Source organism: Orbicella franksi, chromosome 13 (assembly GCF_964199315.1).
Source record: "Orbicella franksi chromosome 13, jaOrbFran1.1, whole genome shotgun sequence".
Taxonomy (NCBI): Eukaryota; Metazoa; Cnidaria; class Anthozoa; order Scleractinia; family Merulinidae; genus Orbicella; species Orbicella franksi.
The window spans coordinates 5162765-5187400 of NC_138157.1; the positions used below are offsets into that span (position 1 = coordinate 5162765).

Genomic DNA, 24636 nt, shown 5'->3' on the forward strand with positions numbered 1-24636 from the left:
GCTAAAGTTTATAATCCAGGCCTGGGTTGTTCGAAAGGTGGATAACGGAATTTACCGGATAAATCACTACCGAAGCGGCGGTTTTGATAACAGTCTTAACACTTATCCACTGGATAGCGAATTTATCCGTGACATACATTTATAGTTGAACATTAGTCTACTATGCACTTGAATCGCCCACAAAGTAAAATGTTACTTGAGTCTGAAAAGACGATAACCGATCAGTGTTAAAAGAACGGAAAGACAGAACGGACAAACAAAATAATACAAGAAAGAAAGAAAGCATGCAAATTTCCCAGCTAAAATGAACGGAGGACTGGGGATGAGTGATTGACAGATCTAGGCTGAATTTTGTAATTAAAATTTATTAGAAAATCGAAAAGTAAAGACAAAATGAGTGACCAAACTTTGGTTAACTGAAAAAGAGAACAACAAAAAAAAAAAAGTAACAAAGAAAAAGTAACAAAGAAAAGCAAAGAAAAAAAAATATTAACCCTCCCCGGCGGGGAATCGAACCCCGGTCTCCCGCGTGACAGGCGGGGATACTCACCACTATACTACCGAGGACTGGGATACTATAGATATGAAATTTAATATATTTATTACAGCTGGCAAAAGAGAAATGGCCAATTAGTCATTTTGATAAAGAAGTATAGTATTCAAAACTAAAGTTCGATTTACCGAAGTGCTCTGAACAAAAATACGGTACGACTCCGAAATGCGACTGTCAAAATTGGATGGCTGAATATTCCAATCTGATGTTCCTTTTGTTAACCCCAAAATCTGCCTGACGACATTTCCTTCATATAACTGGCCACCGACTTTCGCTTGAAGTAAGATTTTCTTCCTCATGCTGATCGTTTCGCTTTTCGTGTGCTGATAAAAAGCCTTTCCAACCTTGTAAGCATACCCCTGGCCTTCAACAAAATCGCGGATTGGCATTTTCTTCTTGATCGTCAACTCGACGAACTTTCTAGCCTCTACTGGAACTAACATAGACGTCAAAGTATCGAAACTCAGTTTTTTTTCTGTTTTCGCAGTCGATCTTGGATACAAACGTCCTGTAAAGAGCTGAGCAAAGCGCGATTTCCAGTCTTCAGCTCTACCAAGATGAGCTGAAATCTTCCGTCGGTTGCAGAGCTGCCGCACATGTGATTTCCACAGGATGTTGGAATTCGATATTTCATTCCACTGGTGACAAACTTGGCTTGCAATGCACAGCGCTTTGACATCCAGAAAGGAAAATATAGCAAGCAAAATATCTTCTCCGACAAATTCCATGATCGTAACGAGCGTGTGATGGATGATCGGATGGAGATATCAATCGAGCAAATTTTGGCGCGCATTGAGCCTGCGGTAGGTGCAGAGTGTCCTGCGGTCTGTTTCTGAGGGGAAGGGTTTCGAAGTTCAGCGCAGTACATCAACTTTTTCGTCGTTCTTTCAGCTGTTTTTTCATCGATGTAGGTGACTTCCTTTGGTGTACGACTTAAATAGTCCTTTGTTGGTGTAAAGATGGCAGAAGACGAGGTGAAAAAGACCGGAGGGCAAGTTGATGGTAAGCGACTACCGCTCGCTTCAGTTCCTTTCCAGCTGCGGAGCTGATACGACGGGTCTTTTCCGGATTCCAATCAAAGAAGAAATCTCCTAATTAGTATTAATGCAAGCTGGTGACCTAGTATTCTTAACGATCTTATTCCTTTTATTTTGTGATCAAGTGTTCTTGTAAGTGCACTTAAAGGACATGAACAGTCTGACATTACATCATGTGAATATTAATTTTACTTGGCCTCAAAAGCTTGCTGTAGACATGTGACGTTTCTGTGTGTCATGTGCATTCATGTTGGCTGAGTTCGAATATTTTCCTGTTCAATCATTTTAAATTGAGTTGAATTTAAAACTACGTGTCTCATTTTATGCCTTCGAATTTACCTTTAAATTTTTTAATTTTTGGGTATATTTAGTAATTCTCTTGATTACTTCATGTTTAACACACAAACAATAAGACACCTCTTATTGAAGTGTCAGTGCTAACATACTTGTAACTTGTAGATGCTTGAAGGTTTATAAATTAATTTTGCTTAACCTTAAAAACGTACAATTGGATTGGCTAAAAAAACTTTCTACATGTTTTGGATACTTTGATAGAATGGTATAAGGATCCAGCTTTGGGATGACTCCCCCCAGTCCAATAGTTTCTGCCCCTGTCTTTAATACTACATGAATACGACATGTAAGTCAGCTGTCACAGCAGTCACAATTATTATGCTGGCACTCGAAGTTTATGGAGATTTTCCACTCTGTGATCATGGTTTTTTTCTAAACATTCTAACCAAGCTTACTCAGGGTCACACTGAGTGATGAATAGCAGCTCCCGGGCTGCCAGGGTTGATATTCTCCCAGTGTGATCCAAGTGGTTGGTTACCAAGATACAATGTACAGTCACTTACCACTTGATATTGTTTCCTTCATGAGAGACTAGAACCTGGAAAATATAAGCAAATGGTACAGACGTTTATGACTTTCTGTTCCGAATGGACAGAAAGGGGTACCTTAATAGGTACATGTACATGTATGCTAAATGTCTGAATGGAATTATTATTTCTGGCAAGGTTCGTTTGTCATTAATTATGTGGCCTGGTTTACACATAAGTCAATGTAAGTTATTTCTATTCACTTGTTGTAACTGTTCACTGCCATGACACCTTTTGTATTGTTCTTTGTTTCATAGAACTCTGTCTGGCCCTCATTGACGCAGCCAATGATAAGCAGCAGGAGGTGCGGCAAATGATCATGACATCTCTTCATGAACTCGGAAAGAAACAGCCTGAAATGGTTTTGAGTGCTATAAAGGGATATCTTATAAAACATCAGAAGGTACATGTACATGTTTATTCTTATGATAACAAAACTATAATTAATTTGTATTAGTATGTTAACATGTACTAATACAAAGTTGAAAATTTAAATAATTATTTCCTCTTGTTCCGCCTCATTGTGTTCATTGTGCACGTTTCGATATTTTGTTGTCGTTTTTCTCAGAAACAAAGTGCAAACCAGCCAAAAAAAAAAAAAAAAAATACAGGGGAACGTTTTACTACTAAATTGAAAAGCACATGCCAAAATTCAGGCACTTTTGAAGAAAAAAAATTTCACTCCAAAAAGTCACTTATGTCAGTCTTGCACCAACCCATTATTGTTTATATCAGGGTGAGTCAAAGTTAGAGAAAGCCTTACCTATATAGCTACATCCTATCCTCTCAGAGGGGTCTGATCTGTGTTAAAAGGTGTTTATACAATGGTGGTTAATTCCCTATAACAGGTGACAATCTGGGCATGTATTGTCTTAACCCTTTACCCCCTAAGGCGAACGGCAGTTTTTCCCAAATCAGCAAATGAAGACACTCTGCCTGTGTACAATATGCCATTTGAGAGCCACTAATCAGCTTATTTAAGAATTGACATCAGCAGCTATGAAGGAGGTAAACATTTTGAGAGAAATTGCTTTAAGATGGGAAAATGAACGACTTCAAAAATGTACCAATCTTCTACTATATTAGGTATACCACTAAACTATAGCTTATTTAGCAGCTCTTAATGCATAGCTTGATATGAAACAAGTCTTGCATTCCATTTGCATCCCGAAAAAGGAACTTAAATCTTCTGGGGGTGGTCAACCATGTCTTGGATAGGAAGGGGTCAAAATTTTATGACTTCAATGAGCAGATCTTCACAGGACAATTTTCATGGCAAAAATTCATAGAAATCTATCAAATATTCACAAAGTTATGACCTTGTGTGCCAATTTGCACTCTTAGGGGGTAAAGGGTTAAGGTTTGCGTGTACTGTATTCTTAGTTTGGCAACTTAATGATAATAGAGGTCTATGTTGATTTGAATTATGATAGCAATGTTGCCATTGAGCATTTTCATCTCTGAAGAAAATTTTAGGCCTGGATTGATCAAAACCACCAACACAGTATGTCCTTCACTTGTTCACTTACAACCCTGAAGGGTACAGTACCTTCAGTTGATGGGTAAACAAAATCTCTGTTTTATCTTGAGTCCTCGAGTGAGACCGAAATGCAGAAATTACATGTATGACAAAAAACAAACATACCGATACATACCCATTCATACAGAGACCCCTCCCATAGTCCTCTCCTCTGTACATGGAAATATACTTGTAGCTACCACTCTAACCAATGACAACCCTAGACCACGTCAATGAAGGACCTGATTGATCAGTTAATATTATTTTTTAACACCAAATTCTGTTCTTTGTTCTACTTCCTTTTAGCTCAGTCAAGGTCACAGAGTAGTACTCCTGAAGTCAACGTCAAAGATTATTCACAACACACTGAGTACACTTTCATTGGGTTTGGGAAAACAAATGATCAAGTTGGCATCAGCAGAAATGACAAAGACCAAGGTAAGTGTACACTTACTGTCAGTACTAGGGCCAGCTTTTACCTGCAGTGTATCCTTAAATACTTTAATTTATTCCTCTTCTTGAACCACATTGTATTATTTGTACTGTTTACAAGGGTTTCGACTAAATTTCAATTCTGACTAGTTATTGAAAATCTTGGAACTTTGCTCAACAGGCACTCTGTCAAAGTACAATCCCATGCTGAAGCTCAGTGAATTTGTGACACAGGATGTGCATGTAGTTCATGCCTGGTTCTTTTTTTGTGGGAATTGGTCAACATAACATAACGTAACATACCCTTGGTGGCTCAGATTTATCCCATAGCATAAAAATACAATGCAGTTAAATGCTTCTGCAGGGTGTAATGTGAAAATCCCACTCAAAATAAATGCCAATCATAGTAAAACCAAAACCACTTGAAAGTAATTGCCTGTCAATGATTACTTTCGACACCCAATTGAAAACCACTCTATGTCGTTGTTGTTAATCAATAGGATGTGGAGCCTGATTGGCAATCAGCAGCCTCCGAGGTGTTGGTTGCTCTGGGTAGAAGGTTTGATCATGAGGTTATGGCAGAACTTCTGGAAAAGCTGGCTCCAGGAACACTCCCTCACTACTTTGTTGTGCAGACTCTAGCATCCTTTTCCACTTCTAATCGTGAGTAGATCTTTTTTAGTTAGTACTATTATGTGTACTGTCATGTGTATTGATTTCATACAATTTAAATCATCATATCAGTTGCTTAACTTGTTGTACATAATCAGCAGTTGACTCTTTACCCTGTCTTGTTGGTAGCCTCAATAAACAGAGAGTGCAGCAGCCAGCTCTCCATGCTAACCAGAGTGTTCATATGTACCCCTTTCCCCCCACTGGCGCCTCCTCTCACGGTCCCCATTGTATACTTGCCCACTGAGATCCAATTGAGGTTTCACTCAGAAATTCCACATTGAAGACATAACCTTACAGTGATTGCAGTCACTGTCTCTAATTCCCAGTATCTCAAGTATCTCAAGTACATTGTAATAGAGAGACTATAAAAATATCTCTCTGCTTAATTATAAATATGTATAATCAACTCGCACATCACAGCAGGCAAGGTCAAGAGACATTCTACATGTATTTACTTACAGCCAACTCAAGACAGACATTTAACTAACAATGTACAATGTCAAGATGATACTTAAACTTCAGTAATAATTTTGAATAGTAATTTTAATAGACTGTTTCTTTCATTCACAGCCTTTGGTGTGGTGCCATTTCTCAAGGACATCCTTGGACGAATGTTGCCCATGATGGGAATGGCTAAACAAGACAATTTAAGATGGGTTATAGCTAACTGTAAGTAGAGTGCAATTTATTGTGATGAAGTTTACACTAGCCTAATTTACAGTACGCATGTAAGGTGGGTACTAAATAAAAATAAGTTTGGAACTCACATTACATGTATTTATTTGGGGTGAAGTACCTAATATGTTTCATTTTATTTATAATATATGGATGTTAACCACAAAGATAATTACATCTTTTGTTTTGTGTATCAAAACAGACCAAACAAAGCTATTCTCAACTAGACTTGTGTTTTTGTGTTCTATTCTTGGGCAAGGCCCACTAAACCCTCACTCAGTAGTGCATTTTTCCACATGTATAATTTAAAGGTACCAGCAAATTGTTAGGGAAATGTGACAAGATAAAATATGAAATATAACAAATGCTATTTGAGGGTCAACCTGTGATGGATAAGCATTCCATCCACAGGATAGAAGCAATACTCCTTGCCATTTCATGCTACAGAAACCTGGCTAAGCTCTGGCAGTTGTCAGTCTGTAGTCTCTGTACTTGTTTTTGGTGCCTGAAGTTGTTTTTTGACTGCCCTCATACTCAAGAGAGGTGATTCCACTATTAAAATCAATGTCTCTGTTGACTGTGTTGAACTCAGAGGATAGCTGTGTCTAAGTTTATTGTCATACTGGGAAAGGACTGATACACGCTGAAGTGAAATAACATTTTTCGTGTCACACCTCGTAGGTCTTGCGAGATTTTGTGAGAGTATTGTTGACTATGTGGCAAATGCAGAGAATGCACCATACCCAGACATCTCAGTAGAGAGATTCTATGGTGAAATCTCCTCAGCTTATGACATTTTGTTCACTGTATGGATCAAAGCAAATGAACCAAAGGTACATATAACTGTATGCACTTATAACATAGGGTAACTAAGGATAAAATCTTCTGCTATTTGGAGATTTCACTTGAAACTAGATAAACACTGACCAATATAAGAGTACCTGAGGAACAAGACCAGAGTTCCCAGTAACACATGGGTGTGTGTCTTATATGCACAAGGAATGAAAAGGACGCACAGTTTTTTTGGCAAAGTGCATCCTTGGGATGCAGGAAAAAAGTTCAGAAAATTTTAGAAAATAAGTAAAGGACCCAAAAGAACCCCTAGCTCTTTGGAACTGAGGGTCCCAAGGACCCTTCACAATCAAAACTAGTGGGAACTCTGTTAAGACTAGTTAGTGTAACTAACAGAAGGGACCTGGCCTCCCAGCCTCCCCTCCCTCTCTTCACTACATTATGATAATGATGCCAACACAACCGCAGAAGTCATCCCCCAAGAATGGACCCACTTTAGCATGCCCCCCCCCCCCTCTGCTCTGTGCCTGTTTATGCCATATCTGTATCCACCACTATGTAAGACTCAGAGGTGAGTTTTAATTCCCAGTCACTTTGTGTCATTTTCCCTCACTCTGAGCAAAAGGCACATGGTCGGCCCATTCCTGCAGTCATGTAAACCAGCCAATGACCTGTGCATTTTTTTTACCTGATCTAGATTCGACTTGCAGTGGTGGATGCCATTGGTCACATGACACTCGTCATGGCGAATGATAAGCTTGAGGAGCAGTTACCAAAATTACTTCCTGGGATTACAGGGTTGTACAAGAAACATACAGAACACTACCACATAACACAGGTAAAGTTACTATTAAGTTGTAATATGTAATAAGGGTTTTATCAATGGCTGGGCACTGGGTAAGTTGGTCGGCTATGGAGATGATTTTTCCAACCTGGTTTGACCATCTATTATCTTATAAAGAATTTTAGTTCAAAATGTTTTGCCCACCCGTGAAATCCAGTTGCCCTCCTGCTAAAAATGTTAATGAAACCTCTGTGATTGTATTGTTTGCGTTTATTTACACAGGGTCTCTGTATGGTCTTAGAAGCCTCTTGTAAGAACGGTGGTGGAATAATTTTTAATTTAGTGGACAATTTGTTGGTGGGATTGCTCACTATGGTAAGTTTGATCTCATGGCAAAGACAATGGGAATAAAGCTTGTGTTGTTGTTGTTGCTTACCACGTTGATTTTTAGAGGTTTTAATTTTATTAATAAAAGCTTTGATTTGCTTTTATTAATTTTGTGCAGGAGGGTTCAAACCAGTTAATATAATGAAACTGGCATTTTGAAAGTCCTCCAGTAGTACAGTCCTTAAACATGTTTTTTTCAAACTAACCTCATTTAAATTTTAAAAAGCACAAAAGCTCTGAAAGGTTTCATTTTGAGAATTCTGAGCGACCAATATGATGTCCAGAATTCCTCTTTTGAGATATTAATTATAGTCTTGAACCTGTTCAGTAGTAAGTGTTTTGATAAAAAGAAATGGACTACACAACATTGTAGATTATTGTAGTGCACATTTTTAGTATCTAGACTATTTTAATTATTGAAATTTCAAGTTACATGTGCCTGTAGTTTCTTTCCCACACGCATGCTTCTCTTTTGCCGTCAGGCATGCACTTTGCCAGATTATTCCAATCCAGTCTCAGTGAAGAATCATAATGAGGTTTTGAGATGTTTTTCAGTGTTGAGTAAGTATATACTGACACATGCTTGTTATGTTAATAGTAACAAAGTAACAATTAAGTAAATGCAGTCCCAAAACTAACAACTTATTAGATGTTAAATTCTGCTTGCAATTAGTAGTTTGGACCTTAGGACTAATAATCAACTGAATTATAAGCAATTTCTAAATGAGAAATGTGTTTAGCCTGTGATATAGGAAAATAGGGAAAAATTGGGAAGCCAAGCAGTCTTGCATGTCAGATCTTCCTCCCCAGACCACACTCGGCCAGCTCGACTTGCCATTTATTTTTTTCTCTCTGTTCCCCACAAGGGAGCCTGTTCCCTAGCTGCTACAGGCTGTTACATGTAATCTGCATGTATGTGTTTAAAGGTTGGCATCTCTGAGACACAGAACATTTTGCAGGAAGGCTAATGTTACTTTGGTTGCCTGCATTCTTTAGCTCCTACCTTCTCTGACCGTGTCATTGCATTCTTGCTGCAAAAGTTGGAGATGAACAATGAAAAGACTCGAATTGCATCTCTGGCAATTATCAAGCACCTGATCAATTCCTCTGGTGAGGGAAGCAATTTACATGATTGTTAACCAGTTCAACTTGATAGCAGGGGTGGGAATGGGTAAATTACAGTTGCAAGTGGCTGACACACCTGTCTAAAACAGATCTGTGCCATTACTGCCAAAAAAACTAAACTGACCAATCATCACAGCCAAGTCAATCGGATAGTTTTAATGGACTAGACTCCATTGACTGGCAAACATTTTACTTGACTTGATCTGAAGATGACTTCGACTCAGGGTGTCAAAATGTCAGTTACCAACAACAGTTCTTTTCAGAACTATTCTCATCCAAGATGATCACACTAGATGAATGGCTTGTAATGTGTATTTAATCCAGTGATTAGTGGAGTTTTTCATTGGTGTACAGCTGTTCCCTGATAAATTTAGTTTAAATGATGATGATGATGGTGATGATGATGATGATGATCACGACATTAAATAACTCTTTATTTATTGAGGCTCATATTTGGAGAACAAGGAAGAATTGATCATCTCAGGAGTACAGATCCTTTTTAATGACCCAAATTTGAAGGTAATAACACAAAATACCATGTACTATACAGACAATATGTCTGGGCAAAATATGACATGTAATTATACCTCTCTGGTTTTAGAAACCTACATGTAAAAACTATATCATTGCTAGGTAAACATATCAGACGAACAATGTTTTTTGACAGAAACAAAACTTGATGAGGCAGCTCAAAATACAAGGAAAGAGGAACAAAATTGTCATACATTTCTACATACATTTGTAACAAATCAGTCTTATAAAAAGAGATTTATTATGAATCATGCCTGATTTTTGCCAGCAATAGTAGTAAATATTAACTATAATAATTAAGCTGAATTCTCGTTTTTATGCATCATCCAGAGGACTGAATTAGTCGTGTATCATTTGGTGTTTGTAATGAGTTGTTCCATTGCTGTGTAAATGTAGGTCCGACACATGTTTGCCCAGTGCATCACAGCCATGGCTCATCATCAGTACCTAGAGCTTGAGGGTGGCCACAAACTGGTTGAATTTATAGTCAGACAGTGTGCTGTTAGTGATGAGGAGGTTGGTTGTGTTATACATTTGTGTTCAACGTTTAACAGGCCTTGCAACGTACATATTCATGTACTTTCGTGTAGTACCAGTTGTAACTTGTGAACACTGCATAAAATAACACATACATGTAAAATGTTACTCATTCAACCAACATGTGTCAGTGAAACATGCATACAGCATAGTTAATTAAACTGGAACCATTATATATAATTATACAGTATTTGTATCACTGTATACGAGTAAATAAAAAACAGCACAACAACTTTTTTTATTACTTTTACCACATCTGGGTTAGGCATATAAGGGAATGTAAATTAAAAGCAATTTGTCAAGAAAGAAGGAAATGTAAACCATTGGGTCTTCAGAGAGATGAGTTAGTGATGCAAGCTGCGTCAACCCAAAATTTTGTGTTGGGCCAAGTGTCCCTATCGCCAGAACATTATCCCAGTTGTAACATTAAGAGACCAGACTAGGGCATGAGTATGTATTTCTACTCCACCTGGATGGAATGCTACGCAATTGAAGTTATCTCCAGCATTACATTCACTAGTATTGTTTAAATTTTATACTCTTAGGAAGAGAGTCACTCTGGGAATTAAATTTTGTTACCAAAAACGCAATGCAATTATGGCAGCCAACCTCAACAATTACAATCTTTTCTTTTGCCACAACCTTGTTCATTTTTTACAGTCTGTGCCAGGTGGAAACTGTATTGCTCATTTGCTCATCAGATTTCACAGTCAGATGCCCCTTGAGTTCTTTACTTTCTCACTTTCTCTTCTGAACCTTTGTCTTCTACAGAAATCAAGAAGACCAGCTGACATGGATTCCATAACCCCTCAAGCATTGCAGAAAATGTGTGAAAACATTCTTTTTCTACTTACAACAACTGTGGATGTCATGGAGCCGGTGAGCAAATAACACAAAAAATGTGCATGGAAATACATTATTTTACATTACAAAGCAACATGGTTAGGGAAGGCAAAGAAGAAGTTGCTTCTGCTGAAGTTTCATGTGTCCCAGCAGAAGATTTTTCTCCAAGAACCAATGATAGCATTGCATTTTCTAAGGTTAAAATTGAAGTGTGCTTGTTTAATCTTTTTGGTTCCCTTCTTAGGTGCTCTGGCCTTATTTACTGGAGTGTCTTGTTCCTGAACCTTTCACTCATGCCATGAATCCTCTTTGTCGCTGTATTTGCCACTTGGCCACCAAGAAACGAGAAGAGCAGGCAGAGAACTTTGCTATAGACTTTGATGCAAAAAGTATGTGATACACACTCCCTCCTTCTCTTTTACAAAAGACCCCTTAATAATGTTGTGTTTTTACAGAACAGAAAAGAGGTGCATTTGTTTTAGGTTTGATGCATGAGTTAGTAAAAGTGAGTGTGGAAGAAATCAAAAGTGTACGTTAATCTGAACCTGAATCTATGCCTAGATCTAAATCAGAAAATAAATGTTTATTTAATAATATTTTATCCAGTACATCTAAAAGGTCCAGCTCTTAATGGTTTCATGACTAATTGGTAGTTGATTTGTACTGGCATTGCAAACGACAGGAGTTAGAATTCTGTTCAAATCCCCAACTTTTTCCCGGTTTAATTTAAGATTTGTATTCACACCTGTAGAAGTCATTAACCCTGAACATGTTTGATAAGGTGGCATGTGGTCCTTTAACCTCTTTACTAAGACATGCCGTTTCTCTTTATTCATAACAGCCAACATACCACGACCAGTTGCTATAATTTCACGTCTACTGGTGAGTAGAAGGTTATGAGTTTGATGTGAAAGGAGCATCTTGCACCAGGTTTAATAAGCATTTACTCTTGAGCTTGTTGCTGATGTACAAGTGGTCTTTCATAAACTGCTAAGTAAACATGAAAATGAGATTTAATTTACAAGAAATCTTTTACAGAGGCGATATAAAAAGCTTTTAAATTGGTATAAAATAAAATCAGCTTTCAGTGTAGCACTAGTCTATTCCACCTCAGCGTACAGTATTTCAAAATTAGGTGCTGTTTTTATAACCTGCACACATCTTTTTGGATATAACAAAGTCTGCAGGTTAAGGCTTGATAAATCCCATGTTTATTATCCATAGGTAATGTCAGGCTGTCCACTGCCTGGTGGTGGTCGAGGAGAAAATGTCTTAAAGCTTCTGAAGGCCCTTTCACCAATTCTGCAACCAAGCGTAGTTGAAATGTGGGATACGGTGATCCCTAAACTAATGCAATATCTAGAAGGTGGGTAACGTGCTGTAAAGTTCTGTTAAATTATGCCATACCCTCCCCCTCCCTTTCAACACCTTCCTCTCAAACATCCTCCTCCTCCTCCTCCTCCTCCTCCCCCCCCCCCCCCTCACACTTCATCCTTGAGCCCCTTGTCCCCTCTTTAAAACCACGTGGCAATTATGGTGTCGAATAGTCATGTGAAGTGAATTTTTTCCCTTCACAGAAAATTCGGAAGACAAAGAAAAATGGAAACAAAAAGCTTGGGAGGACTTAGTTCTTAAAGTGAGTGAAAAAAGTTGACAAATAATTGTTTTTCAAAAAAAGCTGTAGATTGGCAAATGCTGTCACAACTCGGTGAAACTTACATTCAGAAATACTAGTGCGCAGGTAGACTGCGAGCAGTCTCTGTTTTTTCCAAAATCCGTGGGGAAGAACACAAAACAAGTGAGTGTCTCGCAGCTTTGCATGTCAAGCGACCGCTCACTTCAATTGCGTTCTTCTTTGCGTTCTTCCCCACAGATTTTCGAGCAGAAGAGAGACTGCCCACATTCTAGTACACAGGTTGTACAATGTTATTATGTATAATATATGTTGTGTTTGCCTTCGGCAGTTTGTTTCCAAAAGTGTTGATGAGGTGGATTCGGAGGAATGGTTGTGTTCACTTGGAGCAGAAATGGCAGCTCAAATACCATTGTACTCCTACTTTCCAGAGGAGAAGGTAGAGTAGGCAACAGATTGCACATTCATCAAGCAATTTAAACTAAGCCGGGATGAAGCGTCATGACTTCTCAAATACGTGAAAAAGAAAGCCGTCTACAGAAGGGAGGGCAAGGAATTTCCATTGCAAGTGCAACGGAAGATTCTGAAAGTGTCTCCAATGTAAAACTGAGTAACCATTTTCCCTCTTTCCTTCCCTTGCAATTCTCGTGATTCTGAGTTCCAAGCCCCAATATCAATTTTTTTGTTAGTTAGTACCATTTATCATGTTAGCTGTAGGAAATTGGTGATACATCAAGACAGCAGCATTTCTTATTATTTTTATTACCCGTTTCCGTGACAATGTTGCATTGTTTTGAGACGAAATTTAGTGTCAATCACTCTTGGAGTTATAACTTATAACCTATAATTATGCCTTATTATCATATGTTGTCATGACTATTTACAACACGTTGTCTTTTATTATTTTCCTGTACACAGAATTTCCTTTTCAAGTGCATGGGTGTTGTTCTGAACAAAATAGCGAACAAAGACTTCGTTCACACCCATCTTAACATCATGTTTAATTCAGTGAAGCATGCAAGTCAAGTGGAAAGGGAGGTCAGAAATGTGTCCTTACCTTTGTCATTCACTATTTAAACGGTCCAATTTATTTTTGGCTCATTTCTGTTGGTCACAATTCTTCTCTTCTTTTTGACGGACATGTTAGGGCTGTGCAATAGGTATTGGATTTTCTGCTGGGACCAATCTTGATCAAGTACTAGTAAAACTAGAGCAGGTTTCCAAGAATGAGATGACTAAGAAATCCTCAGGAATCTTGAGTTTCATGAAGGTATGGTGTTTAAGAAATGCAAAGCATGTAACGTGTTTCTATTGCGTTATAGAAACACGAATGGAAGTTGGTAGAATGAGAAATGCTGTGGGAAAACTAGCCGATAGGGCGCAATAAACCAAGTAATCTTTGGAATGTGAGGGGACCCTTTTGCAAGCCAAGTGGCTATGTGTTATAATTTCGTTACATCGTTGGTCAAGAGTAGAGCATTTTTGTTCTTCCCCTTGTGCAGCGTGTTGCACAAGTTTCCAGTAACAAAAGCTGAATAGATCTAAAGCCGAAGCAAATCCATAAAATGTTTTGAATGAAGTTGTCATAAATTCCAAATCCATAAAATGTTTTGAATGAAGTTGACATAAATTCCACTGCTTTATTCATTTTCTGATTGTCTTGCATCTGTTTCTTTCCAGGATAAATCAGATTCTGAAACAGAGAAGATCAAGAGTACAGTGATGTTGTGTTATGGTTACACTGTTTTGTATGCTCCACCAGCGTAAGTCAACAAGCTTCCTTCCCTGAGCGTTATCTAATTTCTTCTCTAAGCATCAGTACGAATCCAGACATGCTAGTCGTGAGACTACAATAACTGATCACTAATGGAAGGTGGTTTTATTATGTATTGTAGAATTATATTAACTACTACCTGTAAGAAATACAGAGAGACAAGAAAAGGGAGTTTGTATGTTGGTATCATGGCATAAAGGGTGGTCGACACTACTACTTAACGGACTTTTTGAGTAGCCTCAGCAGGCAAAGCTAATCAGTGTGCTTATTATGATGACACGATGTGACTCGTGTTTAAAGATGGTTTCACTTGGAAATTGATTTTGCTCAGTTTTGAAATATCGTACTTCATATACTGATATGTTTATTAACTTATCCTTTTTGTCATTGTCTCTTTCCAGATTGATAACTTCTAGACTAGAGACAAGTATTTTTCGTGTCATCAGTCGACACTACGGAAATGTCAAGGCAAGCAACAGATTACAATCTCCCAAAGCCTGTGGGAAAATTTTAAAACTTACCTGTTCATTAATTTTTAACTTAGGAATATAATTATTATCCTTGAATTCTTTGTTCTTTTGTTGTACTTAGCGGTATTTTGTCCCATTTTCGCTTTCTCGTAGGACGTACATGTTAAACAGAATCTTATTCGTGCAACTGAGCTCATTGGTAAAGCACTAGAACCCAGTCGACTGCAGCAGCCAGAGTTTATCTTCACTAAACGAAAGGAACTTATTGATCACATGCTGGTAGGTCCTGAAGGCAATCTTTACGAAACAAGAAGCGCTTAATAATATAAGAAAGTTGGGAGATAGGCAGTTCTTGGAATTCTTTCCAGGAAGCATTATCCTTGTTCTTCTTCAAATCTGATTTTTTTTTTAAAATATTCTTGCCCATTGAAATAGCTGACATCAAAACTTCGTACTAGTTTTCAGACCAGAAGGAAAAACCATCTCCAAATTCAAACGTAAATGGAAACATCTATGACTCAATTTTTTTTTAGATCAAAATAGCACCTATCTATATAAGGGAGTACCCCCCTCTCCTCAGCTGGGAAATGACATTTCTTAATAAAAACCATCTCACATCTCAATGTGGAATAGAACACTGACCATGTGAATGTCTTTCTGCGTGCTGTGTAGGCTTACATGAAGGCAGAACCAGCTAACGTCGTCACAACAGAAACTAGAGCCCTAGCGATGGACGCGTGCACGAGTCTTGCGTATCCTTTGCAGCAGTGTTGTGGCTGAAGTTAATGGCCTAGAGCTGAGATTATTAAACGAGTAATCAATGTGACTGTCGAAGAATTTGACCATGCGCAAACGTTCATGAGACTTGACAAGAGCTATTTGCATTCCTTAGATAGTTCATTCATGCACTTTCAGTTTTCTTAGTTATGCGCTGATGAATGATTTAACGAAAACTTTCGTCGTTCTTTCATCCCCTGGTCGCCATTCCCCGTTTGATCCTTCTTGATTATTAGCTACTGAACAGAGCAAGAAAAAAAGCCAGGTGCGATTGCCCGGAGGCTCGATTTCCCGCCGTTTTGGGATTGCGGTTGTTCATCCTCCTCCCACGGTGTGGGGCAACGAACGCGGGCTCACAAAACGACTGGAAATCGAGCGTAGATTGCCCGTGGCAAGGAAATCTGGCTCTTGTGCAAGTGAAAATAGAACTTTGGTGGCCTGATGAACGAGTGAAATTAGTCTCGATAGTCTTGAGAGTCGACTGATTATATCATACCTTATATTTCAACTGCGGAAGAAAGGTATACAACTGTACATGGTAGTCATGAATTACGAATAGAAATATTTTCACGGCAGTTATATGTTTTAAATGATTTTTCTTCTTTCAAGTCGTCACGCGGTTTCGCTTTTCTCCCGTAATGTATAAATGGGATTGCCAACGGTACGTTTAACCAATTAGATGGTGTTCCACTTCCTTGACTTCGATCCCCGTTATGAAATATTAGAAAACTAAATCCCAGGTTCACAGATGCTGAAGTATTTGACATGGTTAAAACAAGTACTGACTGTGTGTTTGCAGTCCACGGAGGAGATCGAGCAACGTTCCCTTCTGGAAAACATCACAAGGAAGACATCGACCAGGTAAGCAGCTTTGTATCCTGTGCTGGGTCGCATTTTCATCATTATGGACTTTTCAAGAATTTTGATTTTCAGTAGCCTCTTGGAAGGTGTTAGTAGAGGCGCGGTGACCTCATGGTTAGTGCGCTCGCCCCCGGATCAAGCGGTCCGGGTTCGAGTCCTGGCCGGGAACACTGTGTTGTGTTCTTGGGCAAGACACTTAACTCTGACAGTGCCTCTCTCCACCCAGGAGTATAAATGGGTACCGGCGAATTGTTGGGAAACCTAATGAATTGCGGGGGAGTGACCTGCGATGGACTAGCATCCCGTCCAGGGGGAGTAGAAATACTCCTAGCCGCTTCATGGGATAAGCTCCGGCAGCCATGAGCCAGTCGGCTCCAAAGCTTCACACACACACTTGGAAGGTGGTACTAAGTTTGCCGCAAAAGAACGTAAAGTTTGGTAATTTCATTGATTCAGTGGTCTGCAGGGCAAATCACTCCCAACGGGAGATGATTATACGAGATAACTGTCCGTTAGAGGTAAGACACGTGACCTTTTTTTAACCCATGAAGCTGCAAGAATATTCTTGGTGCATTCTTGTTGACAAATTCAAACTAGTATTTTCGTCCACAGAGTTATCTTCCAGTAATAAAGGGAGTCATTTGCAATTTAATCAAACGTAGTGCTTATAGACCAAACGATTAGATTTTCAGGCTTCGTGATATTCCTGTGGCGTAGACTGCATTTAGAGTTTTCTTAAGATGCATCTTACATTTACCAGAAGTCCGATTAAAGAAACCGCCTTTCTTTCCAGGACAAAGATACCAGCACTTTACTGAAGCAGGCAATAGAAAGTTTACAAATGTTCTTGAAGGGAATACTTCTTCAAGATCCTGTACCACCCACATTCGAAAATATTTTAAAGGTGTGTGGAAATTTAATGCTAGATAGACCAAGGCAAGAGTTGTATATGAAACAGATTAAATATAGGTTCGACAGTGCAGGATGTTTTGCTGTTGTTGCAGACGTGGGCGTATTCTCACCCGTTCCAAATTTAAGAGTAATTTTTTTTTTTTTCATGCTGTGTTGCTTACAATCACATTTTCAGTTTGAGCGTATTTTCCAGCCGGTAATGACGCCATTTTGAGTCAACTTTGGCTTTTCATATTCACGTGATGCCGTAAGATAGACCCTAAACACTCACGTGGAACACGTTATCCAATAGCTCTTTAGCTTGAAGCGAGTTTCCCGCGTTTTTCATAGATTTAGAACAGGCTGTCTGGAAAGGGCAGGAAAATTGTCGGTGGGTAGACCCTCGACTCTTTCCATTTTTTCCTTTTTTTCCTTTTTGTGGTTTCATATTGGTTCCATTTTAGTTTTTTGTTTGTTTTTGTCGCCTTTAAAGTCTCCTATTTTCCTTTTGGTTGAAGCTTTTATCAAAACCATTGTCGTGCATTTTGTGTTTATTTACATGCATTTTCTGTTTATGTACAGCACATTCAAGATCCTTGGCTATTGTCAACATCCGATGTGGAACGAGAGCGGGCGGTGGACACGATTCTAACACTGTTGGAAACATTCCGCGACAACATGTTACTGACCGTGGGAGGGGTGAGTTCTGAAGTTTCATTGCTTCTAAATACGCATGCTCCAGTAACTACGATGGTCTGATTTTGTCTTATTGAAACCCTGGACATACACTTACACGAACATTTTGGTCGTGCGTTTTGTTTATGCAAGAGCGTTAATGGCACAAAAGTATTTATTGGCTAAATTCAGAGTGGAAGGTAAAAACACTCTTCTTGCTAGTGTTTCCTCAAAATGGGGACCCCTTGTACCCTTCTATTCATGTTTAGCACATTTATGAACTAAACGTTAATACTGTTGTACATCGTTGCACTCAACAAAGTCATCTTCATTTACCGCTAGAAACCAACGTCGTTTATGATGGCTGGTCCGTTATTGGCTCGCCTCATTCCCCGATGTACAGACCCGGTTATAATCATCCGACAAACGGCAGTGGACTGTGTACAATGTGTTCTGAAAATAGCCGCACGATTTGAAGGTATGTAATAACTATGAATTGCGGTGTTAACAGTGGTTCTAGTGAATTGATGAGACCTCCGCAGTTTGTGGACTACGCGATCGTCTAATCATTGGCGTTTGACCATAAGAGACACCTTGTTCTCAACTCAAAATGAACTAACTTGGTCCTGTGAGTGGAGTCGGGCTAACTACAGGTAGAGAATTCAAAGATAGATGGTCTATTTCACATGGGCTGCTATTTGGTAGGAATGTTTTTAAATCTAATCGTCCTGGTTTGTGAAGTGCGATAGAGATTGCAAATAAATGTGATTTTGTCAGTTTTGATGCAACTTAACAGTGAACAATGAGTCGCAAAGCAGTCTCCCAAAACTATCGCATTAGAGTGCGTTTCACGCTGGTATTTTAAACTGTTTTTTTTTTTTTTACTGATCATTTCAGGCTATTCGCTGGAAAGTAAAGACGAGCTAGTTGATGCGTTACCGACGCTTAAGCAACGAGCAGCTGAAAATGACGCTAACATCCTGTTTAGTGTGGCAAATGACTTGTCCAAGGTAAGCCTTGTTCTCTTTTGATTTATAGACCAACTTTCAATTGACGTAGAAAACAGTTATATTTCGAGGCGCCATGTTCTCGTGGAAGGCTTAAAGGAGCTACGTCACGGTTTGCGCGTCGTGAAAAGTTTAGCCTACATTTTTTTAAGTTTGTCGTTTGTAATCCGTGTTAATCTTCTCCATCCTTATCCATCCTTGTTCCTTTATGGTTTATTATTATCTTTTTAGTGTTTTTCTATCTTAGTAAACTGTTATTTTCAGGTTTCCTTCAATTTAAAGGTAATTTTGTAGGTGGCCAAAATAACTCAAAATACCGAGACTGAGCCCCTTAAACAGGGTTGGCTGAGAAGGCAATAGAACAAACGACAGAAACTTTAAACCTAGCCCTTAAAACAAGCGAATGGAATTGCAGGCTATGAAGAGTTGCCTGTCCTCTGTTTATTTCTACTTTGGTTGTACGTCTACCGAGGTCCAAAATCTCGTACAAAGTTCTCTGACCAATCAACGTAAAGATGATGGTCTTTTAATCAGGAATAATCCCAAGTTGGCTTTCGCGCGTTTTCCTACTCTTTTTTCCTTCCTCGTTCTGATTGGTTCATTGTGCAATCGACGTGGCTGTTATTGACCAATTGTGATTACTTGGGTCTCGATTCTGTGACAGACCGCACTAAAATAGCGCAAAGCTCATGATACAAGGCTGACTTTTTCCGCGTCGATTAAATGTCTTGGAAGATGTAAATTTGGAATTCGAAGACATTGGTGAAGTTTATGTGCGCAAACGAATAAGTTTAAACAATTCCATCTTAAGATTAGCAAGATTCAGTAAAACTGTCGGTAAGTCTCAATGAGTTTCTACGTTGAGTTAAAGAAGAGGCAGGTAGCTGAGGTGGAAAACGATTCTTAGATTCCTGAGGAATGGAGACATGGAGGTAAAAGAGAAAAAACTGCAGATGTTAGGCTCGATTACCAGCCGCTGTATGGAAAGGAGCCCGCGCTCTTCCCCCGAAGTCTCTTCTCGGGGAGGAACGAAGACCGAACACTATAGGGCGGCGGAAATCCAGCCTATCCAGAGGGTAGAAGAGCTACGTTTTGATTATTTTAGCAACCATGTCGTCTATTACACCTTGTCCTACGCTTTTTTCTCGTCAGGTTGTGGCTAAGAAGCTTCAAAGTGAGCTTTTGTCACCGTTCGTCCTTACTCTGTTGGAAGGTTTAACAGACACTCAGTCTCACAGCGCCAGTGGTTCGTGCGTCGTACTCAACAGCATTGTCAGAATAAGAGGGCAGGAAATAAGAAAAGATGTGAGTTTTAACGGAGTCTGGTAATAACATCAATGTGCAAAATGAGAGTCACTCATACAATACACACACACGTTACAACACTATAAAATGTAAACCTTGCAAAGGCTTTCATTTTAAATTAGTATATGCATGGTAGTGATGGACATAGGAGGCAATTAAAGTCGTAAAAGTAATTCAGAGCTGAAAAAAGAAGTGTCAAATAGTCCGTGTAAACTAGACGTTTTGTGCTTGGCCCTTCCACGGTATGCTGAAAAAGTCGTAGTTCAAAAAAACTCTTCAATTTAATCAATTTTTCGTAATTGAAACCTGGGGCTTAACCTTAAAATTGAGAGGAAAAGATTGTCTTCAGAGGGTAGGCATGTCCTACACTCTAAGCTTTCGACTATGTATCAAGATTAGTCTGTTACAAAACCTCTTGCTCGAGGGAAGTGAGTCTGATTTGTTTTAAAATTTACCTGTGAGTAGAAACTTATTTTCATTTGGGTTTTGCAACAGATCTCAATTTAAAAACGAAGCAAACGGCAACTCGCATAAAATTGCTTCTTCAAATCAAGCAAGACGTAAAATACATGTTAGGATAAACATTTCAAGCATATCAAATTTGAAAATGTCTCTTTTTAGTCGTAGTTATTAAGAAGTGGTTGATAGCAAATCGTCCCTCTTTCTGCCAGCCGCTAGTTCTGCCATGTTATAGAAGGACAGTTATTTGTAAAGGAAACTAAACTTCCAATTAAATTTTTTCTCCAGGTTGGTACTTTAGTAAAGGAACTTCACTCCAGCCTTATACACATCACACATACACAAACCCGAACAGGAACTCTCCGTGTATTCAGAACACTGGCCTCGCATCATCTAGTTCCAGTTTTAACAGCTCTTCTTGAATTCCCACTACCCTGTGACCGGTAAGTCAACAGATTTTGACACTTTGACTTCAGCTTGTTCTCTTTGAAAATGTTCAATATTTCAGATCTCTGATTTTCCATGAGTCAATTGCGAGAAGACTGGTAATGCGTATTCACAAGATGTGAAATTTAAGAATCTGACTTTTATAGCTCAAAATTGATTAGTTGAGAACAAGTTTTGCCATGAACAAATTTAAAATCAATGATTTGTGGAAGCTTTTTTTGGAGGACAGCAAAGATCAATTCTAACATGGCGGAATGATAAGTTACTTTCGTCTCCCGCTTTTAAAATTGCGTTGGTCCACTCTGTTAAGGCGAGAAACTGCCAAAAATTTGTTTGTCCATTTTAAGATCATGCCATACTGCAGTAAGGGTGGGAAAACGTGAAGCACCTCATGTTAAAAGGGCGGGAAAATATGGGCATTCGTCTTCCGGTGTTATTTTACTCTGGTGTGGTCGTCGTCTTAAAAAAGGCGGGAAAATGGGTGGCATTCGTCAACTAATTTGCAACTGTGTGCGCGTGCACTTTAAAAGGCGGGAAATTTCTGTACGTTGCATTTTAGTGTTACCTTGTTTTTTAGGCACGTGCTGGATATCTGGAGAACAATGGCTGGCGAGTCGAACCTTTCGCTGAGTATATTTGACTATGTATTGGATTTATCGCTGCGATCTCTTCCATACCAGGAAAAACCAAAACCTAAAAATAAGAAGGAAACCATCAGAATAGCAACAGTACAACCTGTGGCGGTAAGTTTACCTCGAAATATGAATTTTCATAACTTTCTGCGATGTTTCCTTTCATGTTTGTTTTGAGAATTTGCTTGTTAATCAAGATTGGTGATGATTTTCCTTTCTCCCGTCTCTCTTATGTGTGACCAATCTTTGTAGTTCGTTGCCCTAATAGAACATAAAACACGCTGTCAAAGCGTATTACTCCGTCTTGCTGGATTGAATATCACAAATATGCCAATATGTCACTGATATGTCATTGAAAACATTTTTATCGCTCTAGTTTGTAAGAAAAACAGCACCTTGTGTTAATTTTGTTGGGTAAGGCGTATACAAAAACGTGAATAGAATTAAAGTCGTTTTTGATGTAAAATACCTTTATGCGTTAAACTTCTGATCTGGTACAACCCTTCTTTTCTGATACATGTAGATCACGTGTGGTTTGACAGAGATGTTTCGTTCGGAGGAGACTGGGGACCTTGTTGTGGAGCATTTTCCTCGTCTTTTCGCCATGACCGTACTACGTCTAGGCACCTCAGTGGGACTTCTTCCTCCCGAGCCGCCACAGTCCGCAGGGAAGGACAAGCAAAAGGGACCAAAGGTGGAGCCCCTTGGGTGAGTTCACCTAGTGTAAATTACCTAAACACATGCTTTCTTGGCGAATTATCATGCAGTTAGGCCTTGTTAGAGATATTTCTACCGACACGTGTTCTGTTGAACCTGTTTTGGACTCGGTGGAGACCGGCAATAAAATATTTTCTGAGATTCCTCTGGGAATTGGCCGAATCGGTGGTTGACACCACAGAGGTTGCTAGGTAACCTTATGTATCCTGGTGACGACAAGTTGACGTGACGTCGGTCGATGGACTTGCACTGTCTTCTGGTTGTTCGTTAAGATTCGGAAACTGTTCGGGTGCCAAGATGTGCCTGACGATTAGTCGACGATTGCTGGAGGATTTCCCGTGGATTTGGTCGACCAGTGAACCAAAGGTGTAAAAGTTATCAATTTATTTTCTTTTGTGCTTTTGTTTTACAGCACGGCGGTAGAGTGTATCAAAGAACTGATCATAAGATGCAAGTACGACACGCTGATGCAGTTGATCGAGAAGGAAGATGGCTGGAAGCTTTTTGAAGACGAGAAGACATTTCCTGATGGTGTTGTTGTCATCGCACGGTACGTTAATAACTCAGGTCACTTTTCACGAAGACTTTGTTCTCTTGTTTTCAACTGTCAGATGTCGCCAGTCACTAGTTAAACAAACAGATACCTGATCTGTGGTTTGCATTTTTAGAAGGTCAGTAACATGGACATTAATTCACCCACAAAGTGACAAGGTTGTTGCAGGTTTGAAGATCAGGGCGACAGGTGATTCACAGCTTAATGGCAGCACTACTGTGCCACGTGCAAATTTGGAGCCATTTTCAGCTTTTTGGCTGAAATTCGACAGTCTTCTGAGATTTAAATAAGAATAAAGAGCTTGGTATTGTACGGGCTTAAATGGTGGGCGGAAGGCCGGTGGCCGTTTGTCAGCACAAGTCCTTGCATGGGCTAAATCTATGGATTTAATCGTGAATCTTAACACTTGCATCTTGCGTGCTAGTGTTCAGACAAAGCACATAACTGATAATCATGATTATGCCCCATTTTCTAGGGCCTTATGCCAAGCTGTTCCTCAGCAAGTTCCTAAAGTGGTTGAACAGTTGAACCCCACGCTCTCCAGTGTGTATGATGCACAAAGAATCGTAGTGGCCGCATTCTTTGCAGAGGTATGCCGGGAAAGCTTATATTATTTACCTTGTTATGTTAACATATCTTTTAAGCAATTGCTAAGTTCACTTAACTGTCAAACTGTCAGTGAATGGGTTTGAGTAACATTTAGGTAACTCTTTATATTCTTTCAAAATAGAATCATTTTGATTTACGCCACACCGAAACGCCGTTTCAGATGCGGCGAGAGCAAATCAAATGACACACGTAAAGCATAACAACTTCGCAGGGGGAGACATTGTACTAAATTCGTGATCAGGTCGTGCGTCTTAAAACAGCGGCAAATTTGTGAGCGCGTCGCGTCGGCTGGAATTATGTTGAGTTCAGTAGTAGCTCTCGTAAGCGGACACCCAGGACGCTAAAAATGTGTCCGTAACTGGCGCTGGACTCTTATGATAAGGGTTCACGTAAGCGGCCACTAGAGGTATAAGGGACCGCTTACAGGCGTGCCTACGAGAGTATCAAAGAGCTTCCACTGTCAATTTGGAAACTAGAATACATTGTTCAGTTGTTGGGTGTTACAGTGAGTGTTTTGTAAGTGACACACATGAAGCAGTAAATTTTGATTCAGAACGTTCGTCACTATTCTCGGGGAAAGAAAATACACCATTTTATTCAAATGGGAGCAGGGATGACGCAGTGGTGAGAGCGCTCACCTCCCACCAATGTGGCCCGGGTTCGATTCCGGCCCGGTGTCATATGTGGGTTGAGTTTGTTGTTGGTTCTCGCCTTGCTCTGAAAGTTTCTCCAGGTTCTCAGGTTTTCCTCCCTCCACAAAAACCAACATCTTTAAATTCCAATTCGACCAGGATAGAGTACCCCCATGAAAACCAGCTAAGGCTGATGTGATTTCTTTCTAATTATTTTAATTTATTATTCAATACTTGTTGCTATCACCATTGCTCATTGTTTCTTTTTTCGCTTTTGTTTACCAGTTAATTGATCAGAAGTGCGGTGGTAAAGTAGCTGTTGTTGAAATCCTCATGAACAGCTTGTTGAGTCGACTGGTCGACTCGTCACATGTTGTCCGCAAATTCTGTATCAGGGGACTGGGCAACATTTCTAGCGTGGAA

General features: G+C 39.4%; 2 protein-coding genes and 1 non-coding gene across 3 annotated transcripts in view; 1 reads left to right on the top strand and 2 right to left on the bottom strand.

The window, feature by feature from the left end:
* Positions 1-495: 495 nt before the first annotated feature.
* Trnad-guc (transfer RNA aspartic acid (anticodon GUC)) lies at positions 496-567 on the bottom strand. Its single transcript has one exon. It is a non-coding gene; the product is annotated as a tRNA-Asp (tRNA).
* A 61-nt stretch (positions 568-628) lies between these two features.
* On the bottom strand, positions 629-1281 carry LOC145465831 (uncharacterized). Its single transcript, XM_081449587.1, has one exon. It carries the CDS (start codon positions 1279-1281, stop codon positions 631-633), a length of 651 nt encoding a protein of 216 aa, XP_081305713.1. The 3' UTR covers positions 629-630.
* Positions 1282-1375: 94 nt separating this feature from the next.
* Positions 1376-24636, top strand: part of LOC145465829 (maestro heat-like repeat-containing protein family member 1) — a 29964-nt gene continuing 6703 nt past the window's right edge. The window contains exons 1-36 of the mRNA XM_081449585.1: positions 1376-1555; positions 2729-2874; positions 4297-4428; positions 4923-5085; positions 5668-5766; positions 6454-6605; positions 7262-7402; positions 7631-7723; positions 8218-8296; positions 8732-8845; positions 9306-9379; positions 9788-9907; positions 10700-10807; positions 11016-11160; positions 11613-11653; positions 11996-12137; positions 12349-12407; positions 12736-12843; positions 13323-13442; positions 13552-13674; positions 14085-14167; positions 14580-14646; positions 14802-14927; positions 15321-15400; positions 16151-16286; positions 17080-17190; positions 17760-17876; positions 18195-18330; positions 18750-18862; positions 20012-20164; positions 20912-21066; positions 21648-21813; positions 22226-22410; positions 22832-22969; positions 23448-23562; positions 24499-24636. The exon at positions 24499-24636 is cut by the window's right edge and continues 9 nt beyond it. Of these exons, the coding sequence (XP_081305711.1) occupies positions 1513-1555; positions 2729-2874; positions 4297-4428; positions 4923-5085; positions 5668-5766; positions 6454-6605; positions 7262-7402; positions 7631-7723; positions 8218-8296; positions 8732-8845; positions 9306-9379; positions 9788-9907; positions 10700-10807; positions 11016-11160; positions 11613-11653; positions 11996-12137; positions 12349-12407; positions 12736-12843; positions 13323-13442; positions 13552-13674; positions 14085-14167; positions 14580-14646; positions 14802-14927; positions 15321-15400; positions 16151-16286; positions 17080-17190; positions 17760-17876; positions 18195-18330; positions 18750-18862; positions 20012-20164; positions 20912-21066; positions 21648-21813; positions 22226-22410; positions 22832-22969; positions 23448-23562; positions 24499-24636 (4221 nt within the window). The 5' untranslated portion in view covers positions 1376-1512. The remainder of the gene's footprint in view (positions 1556-2728; positions 2875-4296; positions 4429-4922; positions 5086-5667; positions 5767-6453; positions 6606-7261; positions 7403-7630; positions 7724-8217; positions 8297-8731; positions 8846-9305; positions 9380-9787; positions 9908-10699; positions 10808-11015; positions 11161-11612; positions 11654-11995; positions 12138-12348; positions 12408-12735; positions 12844-13322; positions 13443-13551; positions 13675-14084; positions 14168-14579; positions 14647-14801; positions 14928-15320; positions 15401-16150; positions 16287-17079; positions 17191-17759; positions 17877-18194; positions 18331-18749; positions 18863-20011; positions 20165-20911; positions 21067-21647; positions 21814-22225; positions 22411-22831; positions 22970-23447; positions 23563-24498) is intronic.

Excerpts from the sequence above, each read along its gene's own strand:
- LOC145465831 (XM_081449587.1), bottom strand. The coding sequence starts at position 1,281 with ATGGAATTTGTCGGAGAAGATATTTTGCTTGCTATATTTTCCTTTCTG.